This window comes from Onychomys torridus, chromosome 1, assembly GCF_903995425.1.
Source record: "Onychomys torridus chromosome 1, mOncTor1.1, whole genome shotgun sequence".
NCBI classification, from domain to species: Eukaryota; Metazoa; Chordata; class Mammalia; order Rodentia; family Cricetidae; genus Onychomys; species Onychomys torridus.
In genome coordinates this window covers 9,767,886-9,793,523 of record NC_050443.1, presented here as the reverse complement: position 1 = coordinate 9,793,523, position 25,638 = coordinate 9,767,886, and the positions used below count along the sequence as shown (strand labels likewise).

General features: G+C 46.6%; 2 protein-coding genes across 2 annotated transcripts in view; one reads left to right on the top strand and one right to left on the bottom strand.

Moving 5' to 3' along the window:
* LOC118578929 (carcinoembryonic antigen-related cell adhesion molecule 3-like) overlaps positions 1–25,638 on the bottom strand; it is a 125,394-nt gene that overhangs the window by 35,911 nt on the left and 63,845 nt on the right. The gene's annotated exons all lie outside the window — the stretch shown is intronic.
* On the top strand, positions 20,859–24,195 carry LOC118578946 (carcinoembryonic antigen-related cell adhesion molecule 15-like). Its single transcript, XM_036180196.1, has 3 exons — positions 20,859–20,910; positions 22,063–22,422; positions 23,909–24,195. The coding sequence occupies exons 1-3, from the start codon at positions 20,865–20,867 to the stop codon at positions 24,193–24,195; spliced, it is 693 nt and encodes a 230-aa protein (XP_036036089.1). The 5' UTR covers positions 20,859–20,864.

Below are 25,638 nucleotides of genomic sequence, written 5' to 3'. Positions count from 1 at the left end.
ATTCCACACTTTTCCTTCCCATCATCCGTAGTTTGGGCACCTCGCCAATACTTCCTGCCCAGCATTGGCCAATTCGAGTGACATATCTTTCCAGTGTACAAGAGGATTATTACACAGCATTTTATCCTTTCTATCTAATTATAAAGAAAGGTTTTGCCTTTAACATAGTAAGATTATATACAATAGAAACAGTTATTAAGTAAGAATTACAGCAACACTATCTAATCCATTTGTGTTGGGCAAAATTAGAGAAAATACTTTATCTATCTTATTTTGATGAGTCTAAAGTTTTGTGTATAATTTACTTTCTATTATAACTAAGAAAAACTATAATTATAATTAGTCTTCAACTCCATCACAGACCCCTGAATGATGAAATGTTACCTAATGACAGGGACATCAGGCTGCCTAGACAGTCACCCCAAGTTCCTCTGTAGCTTTGGGGCATCCAACTTTGGCCTACAGGCTTAGCATATCTGACAGACTTTTCTGTGAAGCAGGGAATTCTGAAGGACTGTCCTACCTTGTTTTGGCAAAGTTTAGTAGTCTCCTATTTTGTGTCCTGCTGGTCTAGTTTGGACAGTAACTGTCAGCAATTGAAGCAAGGGCAGTTTCTTTGCCCACATAGCTAGCTTTCCGCCATTAAGAAAACAAACTCGCCTTTAATACCAGCACTTGAGAGGCAGAGGAAGGCAGATCTCTGTGAGTTCAAGGCCAGTATGGTCTACAAAGTGAGTTCTAGGAAAGGCACAAAGCTACACAGAGAAACCCTGTCTTGAAAAAAAGAAAGAAAGAAAGAAAGAAAGAAAGAAAGAAAAAGAAAATAAACTCCATATGGAGTTTCTTCAATGCCCACTATCCTCTCTGAAGTAGATTGGTGCTGCCAGGAGCAGACATGTCTCACTGTCATAAAAAGCCTAAGTTATTAAAAAATTTTAAATGCCATATTCTGTAGGTCTTTGAAGTGTTTGAAGATTACCTATCTATCTGAAATATATCTGTATACCTAGAAAACCTAACTAACATGACTATAAGTTTGATAGGTATGGGTGACTATTATAGATGACTAATCATTAATCTGTATTTGTTTATTATACATTACATTTTAATTGAGCTATATAAACACAATACCTTAAACAAGAGCAGAAATGTACATACACTATTACAAAATTAACTGTAAATTTGTATCAATAAGCCAAAATCCATGCTAATTAAAATATGTAAGATAGGGTGACAGCTATGTGACTCGATCTGTTTGTGGGGTCCCTAGCAGCAGGACCAGGACTTATCCCAGGTGCATGAACTGGCTTTTTGGAGCCCATTCCCTGTGGTGGGATACCTTGCTCAGCCTTGATAAAATGGAGAGGGGCTAGGCTCTCCTTCAACTTGGTATGCCAGACTTTGTTGACTACCATGGGAGGCATTACCCACTCTGAGGAGTGGATGGGGGTAGAGTGGGAGGGAGGTGAGGAGGTGGGAGAAAGGGAGGGAGGGGGAACTGGAGTTGGTATGTAAAATGGAAAAAAAATTTAATAAATTAAAGGTGTATGCCACCACATCTGGAAAAAATATGTAAGGTTAATAGTTGTTTTTTGGATTAAAGTGATATAATAATCTACCCCTTTTTCCTATCATTTCTATATCCTCCCTTTTCTTTTTAGAATGAGATCCCTGAATCTAATCGCCTTTGTTCAGCTTTTTTTCTGACCATCACCAGTAACAACTTGTAACCAACCTACCTAAACAATGACAAATAATTTATTTTTGGGAATGTGGTCATAGTCCTCTAGACTACTTCCTGCTGAGTGGGGGCACTGGCATTCTTTGAACAACCATGAGGAAATCAATATAATTGTTAAGTCTTGGCTGGAGTATTGCAATGCAGGATCATCTTAATCAACAGCCTTGAAGCTGTTTGGGATGTTGGATCATCTGGGCCATTCATTTTCATTGTTGTCTGTTCCCTTTGCTCTGAAAATACATAAACTTTTAAAGGTAACATACATATCTGTATTAGTACAAGTGTAGATTGTACATTGTACACAAGTCAGCCAAAGTTGATTTTTTTTGTTATGTGTTTGAGCAGGTAAAATATACATCACGTGTCTTGTAGTTCTTCTAGGTTTTTTTTTTTTTTTTATGTCTGTAGTCAAGATTTCAAAGGGTCTTCCTTGATCAAATCTGGTTTTCTTATATCCAGAATGAATCCACAGCCTCTTATTTCCTGTGGAAATAAAAGCAAAACCTCTCCCCCAAAGTAACAAACCTTTGAAGTCAAGGCATTTTTAACATATATAGGTCAGATTAATCCAGCAACATTTATAATCAAATGTCTCTCAGCAGCTGCTGCTTCTTCCTCAGCAGTTAAACAGTTCAAAGACAGCACAATAACATACAGTATCCAGACTCTCTGTGTATTTTCTTTTTTTTAAAAGATTTATTTATTTATTTATTTATTATGTACACAGAAGAGGGCTCCAGATCTCATTACAGATGGTTGTGAGCCACCATGTGGTTGCTGGGAATTGAACTCAGGACGTCTGGAAGAGCAGCCAGTGCTCTTAACCTCTGAGCCATCTCTCCAGCCCCCCCTTTTTTCCTTTCTTTTATTTTTAATGATTTTTCGAGACAGGGTTTCTCTGTGTAGCTTTGCGCCTTTCCTGGAACTTGCTTTGTAGACCAGGCTGGCCTTGAACTCACAGAGATCCGCCTGCCTCTGCCTCCCAAGTGCAGAATGTACCCAGTCACTCTTGGGCTCACATGGAGATACACAGTGCACAGAGCTCACACGTTTCTTCCCAGCAATTGCAGCACATTGGATGTAAGAGGAGCTGCTGTTCATATCAGTTTCATAAGCTGGGGTTAAAGGCGTGGGCCACTGCCACTCGGCTTCTCTGTGTATTTTCATCTTTACGTGGCTCACCATATTTTTTTAAATTACTCTATTCCCTTTTTAAGGACTTTATTATTTTTTTAAATAATTTTTTGATCTATGACTGTTTCTACCCTTTCTTTTCTCTCCCAAGCCTATGCACATTGTTAAACGCACTGTAAACTGTTCAGAGGATTTCTGAGTTTTGTTTCGTTTTGTTTTGTTTTTCCATCTGAATCTTTCTTTACTGCATAGCTCTATCTTTTTCTGACCACATGAACATGTAAACTTCTAAGCAGCATGGCTAGGACCAAAGCGGCAGCTTTGACAGCTGGCTCCATCCCACTCCTTAATCAACAGGTCTGTGAAAGCTTAGCTTCATGTTTACCACCCCAGCAATGGGGAGTTTTGGGGTCCACACTGCCACCAAGTGGAGTGTTGCTCACTGCTCACAAACCCCATTTAAGTGTTCAGTAGCAGGACCTCCCAAAAGAGCCACCAGTGCACCGGTATAAACCAGGAAGCTGTGTCTTAAAGAAGCCGTGCCTAAGCTCACCAACAGCAAACAGGGTCGACCTGAGGAAAGACAGTTAACCAAGAAGCCGTGTTTGATTCTGCCACATGTTGGAACACCATATGTAATCAGTCATTTTCCTGTTCCGGCCAGCAGAAGATAAAGTTCTTCTCTGCTCACTAATTGCTTTTCTGATTCTACCTTCAGATGTCCATCGCTGAGTCAGATGTCCCCTCCAGGTCCCACAGACCCCTGGCTACACGGACTCTTTCCTGTCTCTTAGTGAGTTTCTCTCTCATGGTCTAAGGACAGGATCAAGACTCACAGTCACCAATGTGTCTATAATAGATCAGAGCACAAGGCAGGGGCTCAGGAACTGGGGTTCCTTTGTGGGTGAAGGTGACTGGGCAGGGCCTTCTCTCACCTGCAAACTCTTTCCAGTGCTTAAGAAGGCAAAATGGTAGCTGAGAAAGACAAAGCCAGGAAGCAGACTTCTTAGAGGGCAGCCATCTCCCCATCCCCACCCCACCCTCACACCTGGCATCATCTGCTCCAGGACAAATGAATGTGCCACTGACCAGTTATCACAAAGCAAGAAGTGGGGGCCACCAGCCTGGACCTCCACCAGGATTGCCCAGTGTGACCCTGGAGGTCTGCACAGCTAGAAGTCACATCAACCAGAGCCCTAGGGACCAGGTGGGACTGGAGGTCTGGACGTGGATCAGAGAGATGCAAGGCAGTAGACAGACAGACAAACACAACTTTGCAGAGACTGCTGGGGTGCTGGGACATTTCCCTCTCCTGTGTCACAGGTGGTGAGCAGTGGGGTGTGGAGGGGAGCCGCTCTACAGGCCCAGCTGGCCAGGGTTCACTTCCAAGTGATCATGTCCTTGTGCAAAAGCTGCAGAGAAAGGCAGGCATCCAGGACATCAGCATGAGGGCAGCTGGTGGAAGCTCAGGAACGGAGACCCTGTACAGTCAGAATGGTGGGTTTGCAATGGGGTTTGGGTGCCGGGCAAGGAAAGAGGAAATCCAGCCGTGACTTCTTTTATTATCTGTGGGCCTTCCTTAATCATTTGTACAGTAAGAAGTCTGAACACATTTTAAAAAAGAAACCTTAGCTGGCCTTAGTCACCGTCCTTTAGTCCCAGCACTTGGGAGGGGATGGATTTCATGGTCTCTGCGGGCTCCTCAGTCCTCCCTCCGTGGAGAGGAGCTTCAGCCCTGCTCCCCAGCTCCATGCTCTGCTGTCAGCTCTGATGTCTTCCTGCCTCTGAGGTCATTCTCCTGGACCAGATTTCATCCCCAGGAAGGCAAGCTCATCTTAAGCCATGTTAAAGAAATATAAGATGTACAGCTTGACCAGTGCAATTTGTATCTATTTTAATATCTGTCAAGATTGACTTTAAATCAATACAAATCAGAAAAGATAGGCAAGGATAGTATACATTTACTAAAGGAAAAATCTGCCGAGAAGATATTACAAATGTCAAGAGCACTAAAAGAAACAGAACTACATCTAAAATCACTTATCAAGGCATTGTCCCACCTTGACTTCTGCATGGCTTCCCTCCATGATGGAACTGGAATAGATCCATTACTCCCCCAAGTTCTTTTGGTCAGAGTTTCCCTCAAGAGAGGCCAGGAAGCCATGGACGAGGGTGAAGTCTCAGCTGCAGTGGAGACACAGGCATGTTGGAGATGTCTCCAGGATAAATGCCAAGTACAGCAGGTGTGGTGTGGAAGGGAGCTAGCCTGAGCCAATGAGACAAGCTGTGTGGGTTACCCTGGGAGACATGGACTCCTCACTGTCTGTGGCACCCAGCGAATCATGAGTGAGTCCAAGGTGAAAACCACTGAGGTATGGGATTTGAGCTACACTGCTAGATTCTGGTTTTGCTTAAGTGTGATTGTGTTTATGCTTTGGTTCTTCCTCTTGGAGTAGAATTAATAACTTGGTTTTTTTTGTGTTTTTTGTTTTGTTTTGTTTTGTTTTTTTATTCTGAAAGAGCCCAAAGGTAAGATACTAGATATTGATAAGAGATCTTAAACTTTCAAGCAATGGCATTTTGGTAAAGAATGTGGGACCTCTGAAGTTGTATTGTATTGAATATTATGATAATAATAATAATGTGATCTGGGGGCAAACAAGAAAGGAAAGGTTATGATTCAGTAGTGACATGTTTGTGTGTCAAGTTGACAAGGCATGGACTTGTGATGGCCAATCTTGGTTGTCAACTTAACAGCCCAGGGAATAGGGGACCTCATCTTGATGCCTGCTTCTAACCGTTGGCCTGTGGAGCATTTTCCTGATTAATGATTTATGTGGGAGGGCCCAGCCCACTGTGGACCTCTCATGCATAGGCAGTTGAGCCTTGACCAGTAGTTCTCAACCCATGGGTTGCAACTTTTTTTGGGTTCAAATGACCCTTTCCTAGGAGTCACATATCAGATATTCTGCATATCATGATGATTGATGACAGTAGCAAAATTACAGTTACAAAGTAGTGTAAGCACCTGTGTTTAGTTTCTGAGCCAAGGTCACCTGATATGGCCTCAAGGAGTTAAACCAGGCTAGTTGGAGGATTCACAGAAAAATTTAAGCTGTGGTAATTGTATTGAAAGCAATCAGACTTTTTACACCTTTACCCAAAACAGAATATAATGGCAATTGCCAGCATCAATACAGTTGTAGTCACCAGGACACAATGATGTTTGCAAGCTATATAGGGTACTCAAGATTAATGTCCAAGATCAATTGTCTGTCCAGCTTCAATGCTTCCTTGACTTCTGAGGGAACACACAAAAAGACAAAGTAACCTGAACATTTAATTTCCTGAGGGGGTGCATCTGTCTTTCAGGAACTAGAAGACACATTGTGCCCAGGAGCCATGGACTCTAGCCTGAAAAAACCAATGACACAGGCCTCTCAAAGCAGCTAGACTAGGCCAACTCCATGGTTCCCTGGAAAGCAGCAACAAAATAATTTAATGGTTGGGGGTCACCACCACATGAAGTTACATTAAAGGGTCTCAGCACCAGGAAGGTTGAGAACCACTGGACTAGATTGTTTAAGAAATGTGCCTGGGTGGGCGGTGGTGATGCATGCCTGTAATCCCAGCACTCGGAAGGCAGAGGCAGGTGGATCTCTGTGAGTTCGAGGCCAGCCTGGTCTACAAAGCGAGTTTCAGGACAGCCTCCAAAACTACAGAGAAACCCTGTCTCGAAAAACCAAAAAAAGAAAAAAAAAGTTAAAGCAACAAATAGTCAGCCCTCTTTCTTTAGGGTATAAATGACTTATAAAGGAAAATACATGTATGGTCCAAGGAGATATGAAAAATAAATACAAAATCTTTTTTTTTTTTTTTTTTTTTTTTTCTGAGACAGAGTTTCTTTGTGTAGCCCTGGCTGTCCTGGAACTTGTTTCATAGCCCAGGCTGGCCTTGAACTCACAGAGATCCACTTGTTTCTGCCTTCCGAGTGCTGGGATTAAAGGCATTCATGACCACTGCCCGGTTTCATATTTTTTAAAATTGGGTGTCATACCAGAATTAAGATAAATTCTGAGGCTACCTCCTTACTCTCTCCTCTTCCTGACATTGACTCCTCCTTCTGTATCTTCCAATGGCAAAATTCGATATCCAGGGAAAACATCATGGCCGGTTTAAAGACAAAAGCAAAAAAATGATAGAGAGTCCCGCTGTGTGGAAATGTCCCATGTGTAAAGAGTCCTTGTCCTCGGGAAGCCTCCTCACTCCGACCGACCACAGCCTGCTCTTTTTCTTTTCTTTCTTTTTTTCTTTTCTTTGTGAGGTGATCTCCATGAATACATGCCTTCACTCCTCAGCCAAGCCTAAAGCTGCCCTTAGCACTGAAGCTGTGCAGCCTGGTTCGGCCTCAGTCCAGGTCCCCAAAGCCTAGGGGACTCCTCGGGTGGCTGCTGACAAGGTGGAGCTGTGCCTCTGCCCCCTCAGGACTGACATTCCCGGGGCTCCTCCTGATCCACCTTCATGTGCTGATGTTTATAGCTGAAGGTCACACTGGGCAAAGGAAAAACTAACAGGAAAAGATGGCAGATTTGCTTAAATACTCCAAAGCGGAATAGGTACTTCCTAGCGCCCACAAAACTGTATGTCTTAGGGTTTCTATTGCTGCGATGAAACACCATGACCAAAGGCAGCTCAGGGAGGAAGGAGTTTATTTGGCTTACACATCCACATCACAGTTCATCATCAAAGGAAATCCGGACAGGAACTCAAACAGGACAAGACCCTGGGGGCAGGATCTGATGCAGAGGCTATGGAGGGGAGCTGCTGACTAGCTTGCTCAGCTGCTGTCTTACAGAACCCAGGACCAGCAGCCCAGGGATGGCACCACCCACCATGGGCTGGGCCCTCCCCCATTGATCATTAAGACAATGCCCTATGGTCTTGCCTCTAACCTCCCTTATACAGGCATTTTCATTGAGGTTTCTTCATCTCAGATGACTTCAGCTTTTGTCAAGTTGACACAAAACTGCCAAGCACAACTGACCCCTTGTCAGCTTGACACACAGACACATCACTTTTAAGCCACAGCCTTTCCTTGTTCATCCCCAAGATCTTACATTAATATCAATACCACAATATAAAACATTTTACAGACTTAAAGTCCTAACCGGGTGGTGGTGTGGTGGCGGCAGCGGTGGCGGGGGGACATGCCTTTAATCCAAGCACTTGGGAGGCAGAGGTAGGAGGATCTCCATGAGTTCGAGGCCAGCCTGGTCTACAGAGTGAGTTCAAGGACAACCAAGGCTACACAGAGAAACGCTGTCTCAAAAAAAACAGAAAACAAAACAAAAAACCAAAAACAAATAAAAAACCAACCAACAAACAAAAAATCCATCACTACCACCACCAGCAAACTTAAAGTCCTATAGTTTTTACAAATCACACACTTAAAAACTCACTCTTGGACAGCTCTGAGAAAGTCACACACCCCTAGTCTGCCACATGATGGCAAGAGCGAGGGAAAGATGCCCCCGCTCACCCTGCCACCTGTGGTGGGCAAGGGAGCTGACCTTCCCCCTTATTAGCTGCAGCACCTGAGAAAGTAGACCCTGAACTTGGCCTGGACAGCCCAGTAGGGCTGACCCTGTCGGCAGAGGTGTGGGTGAGCCAGCCCTGAAGCTGTGGGCATGGGAGAGCTGTCCCCATTACTCATCTGTCGAGTGGTAGCATGGGTGGGGATTGGGGGCATCTCCAACCCCCCCATCAATGCCTGAGGCAGGGGGAAGAGCTGGCTCTGAGATCTTAAGAGAGGGAGAGTTGTCCCAGCCCCTCATCAGAGAGCAGCTCCTGCACCTCACCTGGGCAACACTGTAGAGCTGGCCCTGAAGGTGTAGGTGTGGGAGAACCAACTCTGAGGGCATGAAAGCAGGAGAACTGACCTCACCCTTTGCTTGCTCATTGCTGCAAAGGATGAACTAGCCAGGGCAATGCTGGAGAGCTCACCCTGGTGGTGAGGAGAGGGGAGAGCTGACTGGCTGACCAACCCTACAACTACCCAGCACAGAACCAGGATTACACGTTGGCCCACCCCAACATCCACTCATCTGCTGGAGCACAGGGGCAGGGCAGGAGGCATGGGGGAGAGGGCATTCCTGAGGACCCAGGGCTGCAGGATCTCCACCACACAGGGCTGCAACAGGATGTCAAGGGAGAGTCACAGGGAGGGCCCAGCATCCACAGTGTAGCAGAGACCATGGGCCTCGAAGCAGATAATGATTATTTGTGATGAACACCTGCATGTAAAGAAGTATGGATAAAGGGGTTTACTGTGTGACTCACTATGTCACACTGCCGCTTCCATGACAAGATTTTCTTCTTTCTTTTTTTCTTTTTTTTCTCTTAAATTTTATTTTGTTTTATTTGGGGGGGGGATGGAGGCTGTAGAGGCAAAGGGCAGATACAAGGGGACAGGAAATGGGTGGGATCAGGATGCATGATGTGAAAGACAAAGAAATGAAAAGAAAGTTAATAAAAACACTAGCTTGAAGAACTATAACCCCCCATCAAAAGAAAAACCTCACTCTCTTTAAAAAATTGAAATTCTCTTTAAAATTCAAAGTCTTCTAAAATTCATAGTCTCTCTAGCCATCTTACCAAAAGCAATCTACAGAGTCAATGCAATCTCCATTAAAATCACAACACAATTCTTCACAGACCTTGAAAGAAAGATACTCAGCTTCATATGGAAAAACAAAAATATTCAGAATAGCTAAAACAATCTGGTACAATAAAAGAACTTCCAGATGTATCATCACCCCTGACTTCAAGCTCTACTACAGAACTATAGTAACAAAACCCTCATGATATTGACATAAAAACAGACCTGTAGATCAATGGAATCAAATCGAAGACCCAGACGTAAACCCACACAACTGTGGACACCTGATTTTTGACGAAGAAGCCACAATTACACAGTGGAAAAAAGAAAGCATCTTCAATATGTAGTGCTGGTCTATAATGGGATATTTGCATGTAGAAGAATGCAAACAGATCCATATCTGTCACCCTGCACAAAACTCAAGTCCAAGTGGATCAAAGACCTCAACATAAATCCAGTTACACTGAACCTGACAGAAGAGAAAGTAGAAAGTAGCCTTGAACACATTGGCACAGGAGATCACTTCCTAAATATAACACTAATAGCACAGGTACTGAGATCAACAACTAATAAATGGGATCTCATGAAATTATAAGGCAAAGGACACTGTCAATAAGACAAAATGGGAAAAGCCTACAGAATGGGAGAAGATCTTTACTAATCCCACATTTGGCAGAGGTCTGATCTCTAAAATATATAAAGAACTCAAGAAACTAGATATCAAGCTGGGCATGGTAGTGCATGCCTTTGATCTCAGCACTTGGAAGGAAGTTCCAGGCCAGCTTGGTCTACAGAGCAAGTTCCAGGACAGTCAGAGCTCTTACACAGAGAAATCCTGTCTCAAATTCCCCCAACCAAACCAAAACAAAACAAAACAAAAACAGAAGAGAGAGAGAGAGAGAGAGAGAGAGAGAGAGAGAGAGAGAAAGAGAGAAGAAAAAGAAACTAGACATCAACAAACCAAATAATCCAATTTAAAAATGGGGTACAGATCTAAACAGAGAATTCTCAACAGAAGTATCTCAAATGGCCAAGATACACTTAAGGAGATGTTCAACATCCTTAGCTATCCTTAGCCAGGGAAATGCAAATCAAAATTACCCTGAGATTCCATCTTACAACTGTCAGATGGCTAAGATAAACAACACTGATGACAGCTTATGTTGGAGAGGATGTGGAGTAAGGGGAACACTCCTCCATTGCTGGTGGGAATCCAAATGTATAGCCACTTTGGAAACCAGTATGGTGGTTTCTCAGAAAACTGGAATCTACATAAGATCCAGCTATACCATTCTTGAGCATATACCCAAAGGATGCTCAATCATGCCACAAGGACACTTGCTCAACTATGTTCATAGCAGCATTAGTTATAGTTCCCCTTAACAGAGGAATAGATATAGAAAATGTGGTACATTTACACAATGGAGTATTACTCAGCTGTTAAAAACAAGGACACCAGGAAATCTGAAGGCAAATGAATGGAACTAGAAAAAAATCATCCGAGATAACTCAGACCAAGAAAGACAAACATGTTATGTGCTCACTGATAGATGGATATTACCTGTAAAATAAAGGATAACTATGCTACAATCCACAGACCCAGGGAGACAGGTAGTAAAGAGGGTTCATGGGGAGACACTCAGATCTCCCTGGGAAGGGGAAATAGAAGGGATTTCTTGAGTGGGTGGTGGGCCAGCAGGAATGGGAACACGAGAGATCAAGTTGTGGGGTGTGGGGAGGGACGAGAAGAGTTCTGAAAAAGACTACTGGAAATGGGGGGCACTTGGGGGTCAGGTAAAGACTTGGTCCAAGGGAATCTCTCAGGAATCTATAAGGAAGATCCTAGATTAGACTCCCAGCAATAGCAGATATGTAGTCTGAACTGGTCATCTCCTGGGATCCAGATTGGTACCTAGTCCAGTTGTCATCAGAGAGGCTTCATCCAGCAACTGATGGAAACAGATGCAGACCAACAGCAAACATTAGGTGGAGTTCTGGAAATCCTGCAGAAGAGGAGGAAAAAGAATTGTCGGAGCCAGAGGGGTCAAGGACACTGTGAAGGCCTAGACTTAACTTTACAGGCTCAGGAATATGCCATGATAACTTGAACTGATACAGAGCAGTATCCTCCTGCAGACGCCCTGTGTGCTATTTAAAGGAAAGCTTAACAGGATCCAGATACTCCTGCAGACATCTTGTCTGCTGTTTATAAAGGAAAGGAAAGCTTAACAGGATCCTGTCTGTGGCTTATGGCCCTTGGAGATATCTAGATAATCCTGCTGAGCAGTCCAGATATTCCTGTTCAGCAGGTTGTGGTTCCTCGCCAAAAGTCTAGACCAATAGTTTCAAAAAATCACTTTGCCCCTTCTACCCAACCCCAAGTTGCAAATTCTCAGCTTGTGGTTTTTCCCTTTAAAAACCCTCTACACCTGGGCTTATGGCCACCACCACATTTGCTTCCATCTGCTGTGCAGCAGCCAAGGTTGAACCTGAATAAAAGGACCCTTATGTGTTTCACCGGAAACCAGCTCCTTGGTGGTCTCTGGGGGTTTTGTGAACCGGGCACAACACCACCACAAGAAAACTTACAGAATCAACTAACCTGGGCTCATAGGGGTTGAACTGACAACCAGAGAGCCTGCATGGGGCTGACCTAGGCCCTCTGCTTATATATATTACAGTTGTGTAGCTTGGTCCTCTTGTGGCACTCCTAACAGTGGGAACAGGGGCTGTCCCAATGCTTGAGCTGGCTTTTGGGAACTATTCCCCACACTGGGTCACCTTACCCAGCCTTAATACAAGAGCAGTAGCTTAGTCTTACTGCAACTTGATATGCTATGTTTTGTTGATACTCCTGGGAGACTTACCTTTTCTTAAACAGAAACGGAGGAGGAGTGGATTGTGGGGTGGGAACAGAGGAGGGTGGGGGAAGGGACTGGGAGGAAAGGAGGGAGGGGAAACTTCAGCAAGGATGTAAAATAAATATATAAATTTATTTTTAAAAAATCATAGTCTCTCAACCATGTGCTTCTGTAAAATCAAAAGTGTGGCTGCATTCCCGCCGGGCTGCTCCTGGCCTGACTCCAGAGACTTAGCACCTAACCCTAACTCATCTTCTGTTTCTTGGCCACCTTTTGTTTCTCTTGTTGCCCTCCTTGTGAATCTTGTCTCAGAGGCTCCCAAGGATACAAAGCCTATGCAAAAACTTGATTCAGGGAACCTTGGAAAACTCTGGTACCAACTTGCACTTGGCATTGTCTTTTGGGAAGCTTCTTTCAGGTTGTTTTGAGCATATGGAAATCAACTGGCTAGACTGTAAATATAGAGAAAAATTAAAATGCCCTGGGTGAAGGAAAAGCACATCAGTCCTGAGAGGCTGGATTTCCCTGCAGCCTCGGAAGGCTAGACTCATTCTTAGGGTGCCTCTGGGTCTATATTCAGCAAACACCCGTGAACCCGCATACCCATGCCACAACACAAAAGTAAATTAAATATTTTCTTATTGCAAGAGGGACGTGTTAGGTCTCAAACTCAGAACCGGAGGGTTGAGGTGCCTACCTAACATATCAAAGCAGACCGGGCCTCCAGGTTCTCCCAGCATCCCTCAGCCCCTGACTGTGACAGGGTCCTTCAGGCTCGGCTTCCTTCCCCCAGCTGCTCTTCCCTGTATACTGCAACCATTTTGGTTGTCTGGTCCTTTCTTCTACCCTGTTGGCCCAGGCTGCCCCTCTTGGTCAGCAACTGCTGTCCCCTCTCTCCTCACATGGCCCAGCTCAGTCTGGTGCTCTCCCAGACATCCCCGCCTCTTTTATCTACAACTTTCTCCTCCACCATACCTAGGAGCAGCCATGTCTTTTCCTTCTACTTCTTAATGCTTCAAGGCCTTAATACAGTTCCTCATGTTGTGGGGACCCCCTGAACCATAAAATTATTTTTGTTGCTACTTCATGACTGTGATTTTGCTGTGCTTATGAATCCTAATGTAAATATCTGTGTTTTCTGATAGTCTTAAAGGACCCCTGTGAAAGGGTCATTCAATCCCCCAAAGGGGTCAAAACCTACAAGTTGAGAAACATTGATCTAATGTCTGGGATTTACTCATGATCTTCTGGACCCTGTCAGGGCTCCCTGCTGCTCACCTCTCTGTGAGGACAGGATGCTTTCCTCAGCCAGGCCCTGCCTGACACCCAGAGTCTCTCAGGGCCACGTTCATGGTGAAATCCCATCAGTCCGACATCCTTGGGCTGAGTTACCTATCACAGCCCCTCCTCTCTGCAGGGTGGAGTTGGGTGAGGGATTGAAATCTCCTGCAGTTTGTCTCTGCTTTGTGTCCTGCACTAAATGCTCAACACACACAGAGACACAATACAGAGGGAGACAGGCACAGGCCGAGTCCGACTGTACCAAGTGTGTAGATTAGAAAACCCATTCAGTACCCAGAGAGCACAGAGGATCACTTACTGTGTTCATGGATGAACACACGTGTCTGTTCATTTTTAATATATGTACTTAAACTTTATAGGGTGCAGAATCCAGTGTGTTTCTGGGTGATGTTCTAGAACAGGAGGGATTCTCTGGAATATACTGTTTCTGTATCTCTGTGTTTAGGCCCCAGCATACAGAAATCAATGGCTATTACACATCATGCAATTTTACGGCTGATGGCTAATGTGACCTTTTGTTCTAGCACAGGCTTGATGATTCTCTAGCAGATTAAGGACATGTGGAAAAAACATTTCCTTTATGCAGCATGGAAGGCCCTGGGAGGCAGGAATTCTGCAGGAGTGGGGGGAATCCAGCAGGCTGAACACCAGGCTAGAAATAAAGAAATCTATCAACATTGAGACGTTTGTCTTGCAGGGGAAGATGTGATCCTGTGTCCTAAACAGGTGTGCTCTAGACTCAGCCTAGGAGTATGAGTGAAGGTGTTTGTCTTACTAGGTGAAGGAAGCAACATGGTCTCCATTCTCCTGTTGCCCCGAACCTGTCCATTCCCCTGAGGACTCTCTCCTTGGGACTCTGCACGGCTCACTACTCTCTGCCCTCAGATCCCGCTCACTGTCAGTCCTCAGAGAGGGTGAATGCCCTTTTCTTTTTTTTTTTAATCCAGACAGGATTTCTCTGTGTAGCCCTGGCTGTCCTGGAACTCACTCTGTAGACCAGTCTGACTTCGAACTCAGAGATCCCCTGCCTCTACCTCTCACATGCTGGGGTTAAAGGCATGTGCCACCACAGCCTTGCTTCTAGTTTTTTCCTTAATCTAGGATCTGAGGATTGAAATCAAGCCATCAGTCTTTGTTGGTTTTTACGGGGCTCTTACCCTGCGAGGAAATGTCACGAAACACAACAGAATCCACTAACAAGAGTTTTATTAAGATAAGGAAGAGAGGGACCGATGTGCATAAGCCTTCGTAAAGATACGTGTGTGAAGGGGGCTGGGGAATCATGGCTCCCACTTATAAAGGCTTGGCTGCGCCTGCGCATACAGGCCCACATGGTTATTCCACGCATGCGGGTAGATCACGTGGTTGCATTGCGTGCTTTGTAAAGCCACGGGGTCCTGGGTCACACAAGACATTTGACCCAGAAATGACTAGGCGGAAGTGACTAGGTCCCGCTGGGCATGTGTGACCATGCCTAACCGTGGGGGCGTGTTGGCAATTGCTGTCATCAGTCTTGGCATTAAGTTCCTCTAACCTTGGAGGCATCTCAGGGGCCCACCCCTGTTTGATGTTTTTTGGAAAGTCACCCTTCCTGTTATGTTGGGAACATCAGTCTTCAGAATAAAGTGGCCAAAGTCATTAGCTTTGGAGAACATCTGCTTCTCCTCCCCTGTCCTCTTACCACTTCATGCTCCCTGAGAGCTGCCCGCCTCTGTGTCTCCTCCTCTCAGGCTGCAGACAGAAACCCCGAGTCTCCTCTCAGGCCCCTGTGCTCCTAGGGAGACCCCAGCCAGTCTCTAAGCTGCTCTTCTCACCCCCTGGCAGAGGAGGGTCTCATCCCCTGTCTGTCAGGACACAGCCCTGCACCTTTAGACCAGATCCCACAGCCTCAAGGAGGGTGTGCTCCCTCAGGTGCCAGGTAAGAGCAAACTGAGCCCCGATGTGACAGCTCTGTCTATGGAACCTTGTTCTCCGGCGTTCCTTGTGACTTACACTATGCTGAACTAAATCCTGAGATGCGTGCGACACTCCCCAGCAGTGCTAACAGGGCAGAGGCAACAGGACTTTTCCTTTGTTCTGGGAAGTGGTCCAGGATTCCTCAGGGAAAGTGCTCAGGGATCTGGTCCTGAGATGAAGGCTGCTGTCTGAAGAGGTTCTGTGGCCCCACTTTCCAGCCCTCTCCTCCCTCCCTCTTCCCCATGTCAGCATTCTGAACTGCCCCTTGGGGCTGCCCAGCGTCCTGATTCACCTACGTAAAGTTCACTTTAAGAGAAAACTCATTCCCCCCTCTCTTACTCTCTATTCCCATGAGGTGTGCATTTCCACATTCCCTCTCCTCCCTCTCTCTCTCTCTCTCTCTCTCTCTCTCTCTCTCTCTCTCTCTCTCTCCTTTCCCTTTCTCCTTCCCTCCCTTCCCTTCTCCTTTTCACGTGGCTGCCCTGTCTGCACGATGTGAGCAACTTTCCACCTTTCCACGCCACAGTCCACCACACCACAATCCACCACTGTGTCTGCATGATGTGCCTCTCTCACCCACCGGGGCACCTTGGCCCAACTCGCCAAGGCCTTCCCTCTCTCCCTCATTTTCAACATAGTTAAGCTCTTCTCCAGTATTTGAAGGAAAGCCTCCCCTTGTCCCTGGCTGTGTCTAGATTCTCCCACATCCTATTGTTTCTATATATCCTCTCCCCAAAACTCCAAGCCCCATCATGGGGCTTGAGACTTGTTATCTTAACCAATCCTGCTGAAGGGGGACTGCCTCAGCTTCCTGTGTGCATCTCCCACCTGTAGTGGGTAAGAGGTCCTTGTGCCGAGAGCTAAGCACTGGAGAAGCCAGGAAAGTCAAACATGGAAGTTCCTTCTTCTGACAGTATTCTTAGTCACACAGGATGGATGAAGAAAGAGAGACACTCCGGAATGCAATCAAAACCTTTGAGCAAGACTGGACAGAAAGCAACCTTTTGGAAGCATATTTATTGATTGTTACACAAAAGTTACTTTCTAAAAAGAGGCAAGTTTCTCACACTGGGGCCCCTGATTTACTGTGTGTTTCTTGAAGGAACACGTCACCTGTGCAATCTCAGCCCCTATTGGGAAGAGCTGGCAGCTCTCAATAGTCCAAGACTTCCTGGTTAACCAAGAAAATCTCATGACTAAATCACGCAAAGCTAATTCTGTAAAGCTCCTTCAAAAAAACAACAAAAAAAACAAAACAACAACAACAAAAAAAACAGCTTACAGAAAACAACCACTGTTATCATGACGGTTTCTTCAAAGCCTAAGTACATTTAAGAACAATTGCTTCATTCTGATGTTTATACCAGCTAAAAAGATCTTCCTATATTCCCACTACACTCTTCAAAGGAAGGAGACCTTTTTCCAGTCTTCTTGGAATGCTGGGAAAGGATGTAGTTTACATCCTGATGATCTTTGCTATTTATGGGGATTCACCCAAGTCCCAGAAAATTATGTGTTTTATTTTGTTTGTTTTTGCTTTGTTTAATCTCAGACTTTCCCCCCTAAATCTTGAGCATTGGTCCTTAGTCCATAAAACCATCCTTATGAGAGATGTAACTTGTGAGTTCTATGCTATCTTAAGACAAGGCCAATGCTGACTCCCACAGGCATTATGGTTACCTCAGTCAAGCTCCCTAGACCTTTGTATCTTGAGCATCTTTTCTGAGTCAACAGAACCCATCTTTATGGAAGAAGCCATATGTGCTTTGTAAGTGATCTCAACATAAACATGCCTTAAGTTCGTTGTACACTTGGGACTGAGTTAATTGCCATCAGGAAAGTTTTTTCCAAAATTGTGCTGTGCTTAAATATGGCTAAAATAAACCATCTGGTGTCAGACTCCAGAAGTTTGGCCCAGCACTGCATAAGTCAGGCTGAACTGAGTTTCATTCTGACCTCACCTGGACTGTTTCCCTGCCAACTGTGACGCTTGCAGGGATGCCCACACCCAATCTGATGCTTTCTAATTTATGACACTGTGAACAGAAGCCCCTGCTACCAGGGCTGCCATTTTCTAGAAGGGAGGGAGGGGGTTTCATGGTCTCTGCGGGTTCCTCAGTCCTCCCTCTGTGGAGAAGAGCTTCAGCCCTGCTCCCCAGCTCCATGCTCTGCTGTCAGCTCTGATGTCTTCCCCACTCTGACCTCAGCCTCCTCCCAGGCAGGAGCACCTTCCAGAATCACAGAGACTGTGGGTGGCTCTGTGTCCAAGGCCCTGCTCGGTCCTCTGCACTCTCAGGCTGCCTCCCATCCCTCGCCTCTTCTCCCTCTCTGTGTTTCATCCTCCACACCACACAGTGAGCAGCGAGGCTGGGGAGGGTCTGTGCCCCGAGAAAGTAACAGCTTACCCCAGGGATGACCTCTGCTGGGTCCTGGCCTGGGGCTGTCAGAACCAGAGGGACCCACTGGCCTCTCTATGTGATCTTTGTGACATGAAAATCCCTATTTGAAGCCCAGCGATGGTCACGCACACCTTTAATCCCAGCACTAGGGAGGCAGAGCCAGGCGGATCTCTGTGAGTTCAAGGCCAGCCTGGTCTACAGAGTGAGATCTAGGACAGGCTCCAAAGCTACACAGAGAAACCCTGTCTGGAAACCCCCTCCCCCCCAAAAAAAATTAAAAGTAAAACCCTATTTATTTGGGGTGCCTTGAAGGTAGAATTTATACCCAACACGCAGAGCTATCTCCCAGGGCTAGGAAGGGACTAATGGATGCTGACTGTGTAAGGGAACTTATCCATGATCACTGATGTCACCAGAGTTCACTTCCAGGACAGGTGCCCAGGAGCAGTCATGTCAGGAGTGTGACATCCTGTGCGTGCAGGAGGAAGTGACCTGTGTCCTGGAAAGAGGATGTGCGTCCATCTTCCTGTGGAAGGATCCAGAGACACCTTGAGCTTCCTGTGTGGCTGGGCAGTGCCTGGGTCTTTAGTAAAAGTCTACACTGGACTAAAGATGCTGCTCAGCAGGCAGAGCGATGCCTAGTATGTCCTGGGTCAGACCCCAGCACCACATGATCCAGGAGTGCTGGCACCTCTCTGTCATCCTAGCGCTGGGGAGCTGGAGGCAGGAGGGCCAGAGGTTCAAGGTCATCGTCAGCCACAGATGATGCCAGGCCAGAGTGGGCAACACCAGAGGGTTTCTCAAAGAGCGTTCTTTTGTTTTTGTTTTTGTTTTTGTTTTGAGACGTGATATCTCTGTGTAGACTTAACTGTCCCAGAACTCTCTGTAGACCAGGCTGACCTCGAGCTCTCAGAGACTCCCCAACACTGCCAGTCCTCGGCATTTAGTTTTGCATGTGTCTAGTTTCTGAACTTAGGAGGCGGAGGCAGGAGGATTCATTTGTTAGGGACTAGTATGATGGGAATATGTAATGACTTCCAAACTTACTAGACTCAACCAACAGTAAGAAGCAAGTGTAAATTAATAAATATGAATGAATAAGTAATTCAGTGGGAAACCAAAGGGATGTTTGGGATTAAATCTCACGGCAGCCAGAAGAGAAAATTCTTGTCCACTCACTAACTGCTGTCCTTTCCGATTCTATTCAGATGTCCATCAGGCTGAGTCAGATGTCCCCTCTAGGCTCCCACAGACCCCTGGCTACATGGACTCTTTCCTGTGTTTTAGTGAGTTCTCTCTCAAGGCCCAAAGGTAGAACTGGGACTCACAGTCACCACCATTGTCTGGATCACAGGAGCACAAGGGAGGGGCTCAGGAAGATGTAGGGTTTTTTTATTTTATTTGTGTGTGTGTGTGTGTGTTGGGAGTGAAAGTACCTTTGGAAAAGGCATTCCCTGCTCTGCAACTCCTTCTGGAGCTTAGTGTTAGGTCCCAAAGAAATTTAGGACAAATGGCTAACTGTGGTGCCTATCTAACATACCAAAGCCCATAGACACCGGGATATGGGTTCCTCTCAGCATGTCTCACCCTTACCCCCGACCCTAAACCTCTCTAATCACTGAGCTTGGATGCCCTTCTCCCACTTCTGATTCCTATAAAGCCCAGCCATTTTGACGACTCCGTCTTGGCTCTCTGGTCGTCTTGGTCCCCTTGGCCCCCCTCTCTCCAGTTCCTCTCCCCCTCTCCTCTCATAGCCTAGTTCCATCTACTGACCATGCTCAATCCACTACTTTCTCTCCCTGCTCTAGACCCTTCCAGATGCCTCTGGCTGTGCTCTCCCTCGTGTCTACAGTAAAAACCTCTTCTTCATCACACCTTGGAATGGTCACGTCCTTGTTTTTATTCACTTAAGACGGCAAATGGTAACTAAGAAAGCCAGAGTCCATCTCCCCATCCTCATCCTACCCTCACACCCAGCCTGCACAGCTGGAAGTCACATCAACCAGAGTCCTAGGGACCAGGTGGAGCTTGAGGTCTGGATGACCATCATGCTGTGGGAGTGCACCTCACCCCAACCTGCAGTGGCGTGGGCTGTTGTCACCGCCAGCCAACGCCAGGTGTGGCTCATTTCCACTATAGAGTCTCTAGAGTTGCATAGCAACACTCACCCACTTTAAGGGTCCCCACCACCCCAGATCATTCTGTCTTGTTTGTTCTCTCTGTCCGTCTGTCTCTGTATCTCTGTCTCAGGTGTCACCATTCTGAACAGTCATTTGAGCCCCCCCCCCCCACTCCCCATCCCCATCCCCACCCCCCACCCCACCCCCTACCCCCACTCCCACCCCCCACCCCCCCGCCACCACCTCCAATAAACCTCTTGCATTAGATCTTTTGCATGGTATGATCTCTTAGCAGCACACCTTGGCCACCCACCAAAGGTGTCTTTTCCACCACTTTATCCTAACACATCAGAGAGATGCAAAGGCAGGAAGGAAGAAAAAAACACCCCAAAATTTTGCAAAGAATATTGGGGCACTGGGTCATTTTCCCTCTCCTGTGTCTAAGGTGGTCTCCAAAACACAAACACAAACAAAAATAATGGCTCTTTGAGACAGATGAGGCGGGGGAGGAGGAAGCAGGAAGGCACAGGCCACAGCAAGAACAGGGGCTGACACAGAGCATGGCCTTGGGCAGAGACCCTGCTCACAGCCCACATGACTCTGGGAGATGCCCCTGGGGCTAAGGACAGTGGAAATAAGAGGGAAGGACACCAGCAGAGTTGACACAGGACAGCACCCTGGGGAGCAGAGACCATGGAGACTCCTTCTCTACTTCTCTGCAAAGGGCTCCTGCTCACAGGTGAGACCAGCTCTGGAGTGTTGTGGGGAGGGCGCTCTCAGGAAGGGACCCTGGGAGGAGGAGACTCTCTGCTGCAGCCCGAGGGGAGAGGACCCAAGGAGAGACAGAGGCTGCTCAGGGATTGAGACATCTAGGAAGCAGATGATTTTACAAACTGAAACAGGCTGTTTCTTCTTCATACAGCTTCAGGGGACCCCAGAATCTCCTGGAAGGGCAGCTGTGGGAGACAAGGAGTTAGCTACTTACTGCCCCTTGGAAATTAAAACTTTCCAGAAGTCCAGAAGACGCACGGTCTAGTTTACAGACTCAGTCCTAGGTCCTTGCCCGCTGGCGTTTGTAAAATGGGTGGGGTATATATTCTGATTAACCACTAACTCAAAACTAGCAGTACATCTTTTGCAGGCTACACAGAGAAACCTTGTCTGAAAACAAACGAACAAAACCCTGTCATTAGCTCTAACTAAGAATGTGGTAAATAAACCCATGGACACCCAGGTCTCTGGACACATTCATTCATTCATTCATTCACTCACAGGCATCTGAGCCTGACCCCAGCACGAGACCTCCCCAGAAGAGCAGTCCAAACCCTGTCCTCACAAAGCCCTGGTTCTAGTGGGCTGGTAGCAGCCAGGACATCTAGAAGGTATGGTCAGGAGTTGACTGCAAACACAGAGGGAAGAGAGCAAGAAAATGGGGAGGAAGGACCCAGGGTCTCCCGAGGAGAAGGTCAGGGAAGGCATCCCCAACCTCAAATATACTCTGAGTGTGAGCAGAGACCTGAGGGCAATGAGCAGGGAGCCATAGATACTAGAGGAGAGAGTTCCATGCAGAGGACCCAGCTCCAGGTCCCGAGAACGGGTTTTCCTACATCACCTGTGGCACTTCCAGATGCACACACCCACACACACACCCACCCACCCACACACACACACACACACACACAAGCACACACACACATATGCACACACATACACACGCACACACACATACACACACATGCGCACACACACACACACACACACACACACACACACACACACACACCTACATGCACACACCCAGGCTGAGAGATGCTTCCTTCCCCTTAGGAGGCTGCACTCACCTGCTCAGGACACACTGGACCCAATAACGATGGGTGTTTCTCTCTTCTAGCCTCACTTTTAACCTGCTGGAACTCACCCACTGCAGCGCTAAGAACTACCAAGGAAATTCGGTTTTCTGCGGCTGAAGGGGGCAAGGTTCTTCTCTCTGTTCCTATTCAGGCAGAGAATCTTATCTCCTTTCACTGGTACAAAGGGAAAGATGAAGACCAAGATTTTACAATTGCCCATTATGAAAAGGACACAGATTTACTTAAACTTGGGAATGCAACCAGCGGCAGGGAAGAGATATATAAGGACGGATCCATGATGCTCCAGGACGTCACCCAGGAAGACACGGGGATCTACACCCTAGAAACCTTTGGAACACATGATCATCTTGAAATAACACATTTCTACCTCCAAGTGTACAGTAAGTGACTCTCTGTGACCTGTGGGTGCTGGGTGGGGATCATTCCACTTAACACACAGGAGTGTCAGGGCTGCCCTGTGCCTGCCTCCTCTCTGCCTTGGGTCCCCTCATTGGGGTTGGAGCATTTAGTGCAGGACACACATGGGGGAGTTAAACCTCAACAGATCAAAATCCATCACCCAAGTCCATCCTGCATAGAGGAGAATGTGCAGCAGGTAACTCAGCTAAGGACATTAGTCTCGGGCAAGACTCTTAGAACTGTCATTATGAACATGACCCTGAGATGGACCCCGAGAGACTATGACAGGACATGGCTGAGGAAAACATGGGATCCTCACACAGATGTGAGCACCAGGAAGTCCTGACTCCAGACAGACCTCTGTCTCAGACTCCACACAGGTGACCCTGGGGACCTTTCCTCCAGGGCTGGGATTGGATTTCCTGTTAGGGCTGACAGGGCACAAGGCTTTATTGGCTTGTGTAAGCAGCCAGCCCACTGCCATGACAGCCACATGTAAGCTGGGTCCCCTGAGAACAGCATACAGAGCAGAGCTGTATGGGTGCCCAGGCCATCAGCCAGCTGTTCTCACAGGTGTGCAGGTACTCAGCTCATCCTCAGGGGTCCATCCCAGAGTAATCCCAGGCAAATGCTAATAGATGCCTCTGATTTTGGTAGCTCCCCCATCCCAAGGTCAATACGGATAACGGAATTGCCCCAAGTTCCTGCCCTGAGAAAATTCCTCCCAGAGTCCTGGGAAAGATCTACGTACGGTGTGGGATATCTGAGGGAAAGGAATCTATGTACACTAGGTTCTTTTGTCTGTAAACTTTATTCCTCTATGACAAAATTCTATCTATACAGCTTCAGCCCTGTCCTCACATTCAGCTCCTCTCTGGGCCCACTTTTCCTGTCCTCATAGTTTTAGTGAGCTCCTATGCTTTTGACCTGATCCTCATCTCTGTTCCTTCGCCTTCCTGGCTCCTTACCCCTGGCCCTGATAAACTCGACCAGAGATCTGCTTTACCCTCTGCAGAACCTCTGTCCTCTCCTCTCTCCAGCTACACAGTTCTGTGTCCTCTGTTCCTGCCTCACCCTTCACTCTTCCTCTCCGCTCTCCCACCAGATATCCCATAATAAATGCCTTGCCTCCAGAGAAATACCTCAAAATTTCCAGGTATAGCTTTAATATCCAGCTGAATCTCTATAATATATTCTTGCGGCCCACAAGATGTCAGGTCCTTATTTGAGATTAACTCACAGACACGGCAATGATCACTCACCAGGTGTCCTATTATCAGGAAACAGAGACCCAGGGGCTGAATCAGGGTCACACAGGCCATGGGTGGCAGATCTCAAGCACAAGATGTCTGGCTGTAGGCTCAGCTCTGAATTCCCCCACCGAAACGGCCTTATTAGGTGCCCCTGGAGCCGGGAGGGGCTCTCCGTCACTGCATCTCTCATTTGGTCTTTTCTGTTTCTACACAGAGATTGTGACGAAGCCCACCATCCAAGTCAACAACACTAGAGTCGGGAGACGAAGGAGCACGGCGATTCTCACCTGCGTGTCACCTGACACTGGAATTGACACCAACTGGTTCTTCAACTACAAGCCCCTCAATCTAACGGAGAGAGTCACGCTGTCTCCTGAAGAGCGCAAGCTCATCATAAATCCTGTCTGGAGGGTAGATTCAGGGATCTATCAGTGTGAGGCCTCCAACTACTTCAGCTCCAGGAGGTCTAGCCCAGTGCTCCTTGTGTTGGCTTATGGCTAATGTTATCCCCTTCCTATACCAGAGCGCTGAGGATTTTATGTCCCTAGTGTGCAAAGCATATAAAAGTCACAGGAGAAAGTTATCATGGCAGACACAGACAGCCACCATAGTGACATAAACCTTCTATCCCCAAATAAAACACAAACCAGGAGGAACGTTTATACAAGGTCAGTCCAGTTACACAGCAACAATGATTTTAAAAAGAGTTCAGTACAGGAACAGAATGGCAAAGGAGCTAAGTAGGGTTCAGGTTCTGAATCCCATAGGAACCCAGCCCTCAGGATCCAGAGGGAACTGTCAGGTGCCTCCTAATCACCAAAAGCTGTGGCTGCTCAGAGTCCTGGTTAAATCGCTGCAGTGTTTGCATAGAGCTAAACACATCTCTCACGCTCAGACCACTCCTGAGGCCCAATACCTCTGCTGCCCAGACTTCAGTCATCCATGTTAAGTTGGGGTAAGGACAGGGGGTCGGACTGGATGTGTTTCACAGCAGACATATGTTTTTTGGACAGTTCTGATCTGTAGATAATTTGTTGCATAAATGTGAAATCCCTGGACATAAAGGACCCATGTACTGAGTTTCTTGTCCTGAGTCTGGTGTTTTTTTCAGTGGGACCTTGCACAAGATCGTTAGTCTTAACAGTTTCTGGTGTGGTAAACTACACTCATTTTATTTGTTTGTTTGTTCTTTGAGATAGGGTCTCATTAGGTAGTCCTGGCTCTCCTGGAGCTCACTCTATAGACCATACTGATCTGAAACTCACAGACCTTCCTGCCTTTGCCTCCTAAGTGCTGGGATTAAAGGCAGGCTCCACAATGCCTGGCTAAGCTTTATTTATGTATGTATGTATGTATGTATGTATGTATGTATGTATGTATGTATTTGAGACATGGTTTCTCTGTGTAGCTTTGTGCCTTTCCTGGAACTCGCTTTGGAGACCAGGCTGGCCTCGAACTCACAGAGATCCACCTGCCTCTCTGCCTCCCGAGTGCTGGTATTAAAGGCGTGCGCCACCACCGCCCAGTGATTTATTTACTTTTTAATATGTTCAGACTCACTACTTTATAAACTGTGACTGGAGGCCCTCAGCTATTACATATAGGATTACTGTTTTAGGTATTTTGGCAATCACAAGTGAGTGGCACGAAGCACTTTCACATTGTTGTGTGAATATCACTGTCTTAGTTAGGGTTTCTATTGCTGTGAAGAGACACCATGGCCACAGCAACTCTTACAAAGGAAAACATTTAATTGAGGTGGCAGCTTACAGTTTCAGAGGTTTAGTCCATTATCATCACAGTGGGGAGCGCGGCAGCTGGGAGTATGGTAGCCTGCAGGCAGCCATGATGCTGGAGAAGAAGCTGAGATTCTTACATCTTGACCCACAGGCAACAGGAAATGGTCTAGACACAGGGTGTGGCATGAGCATGTATGAGACCTCA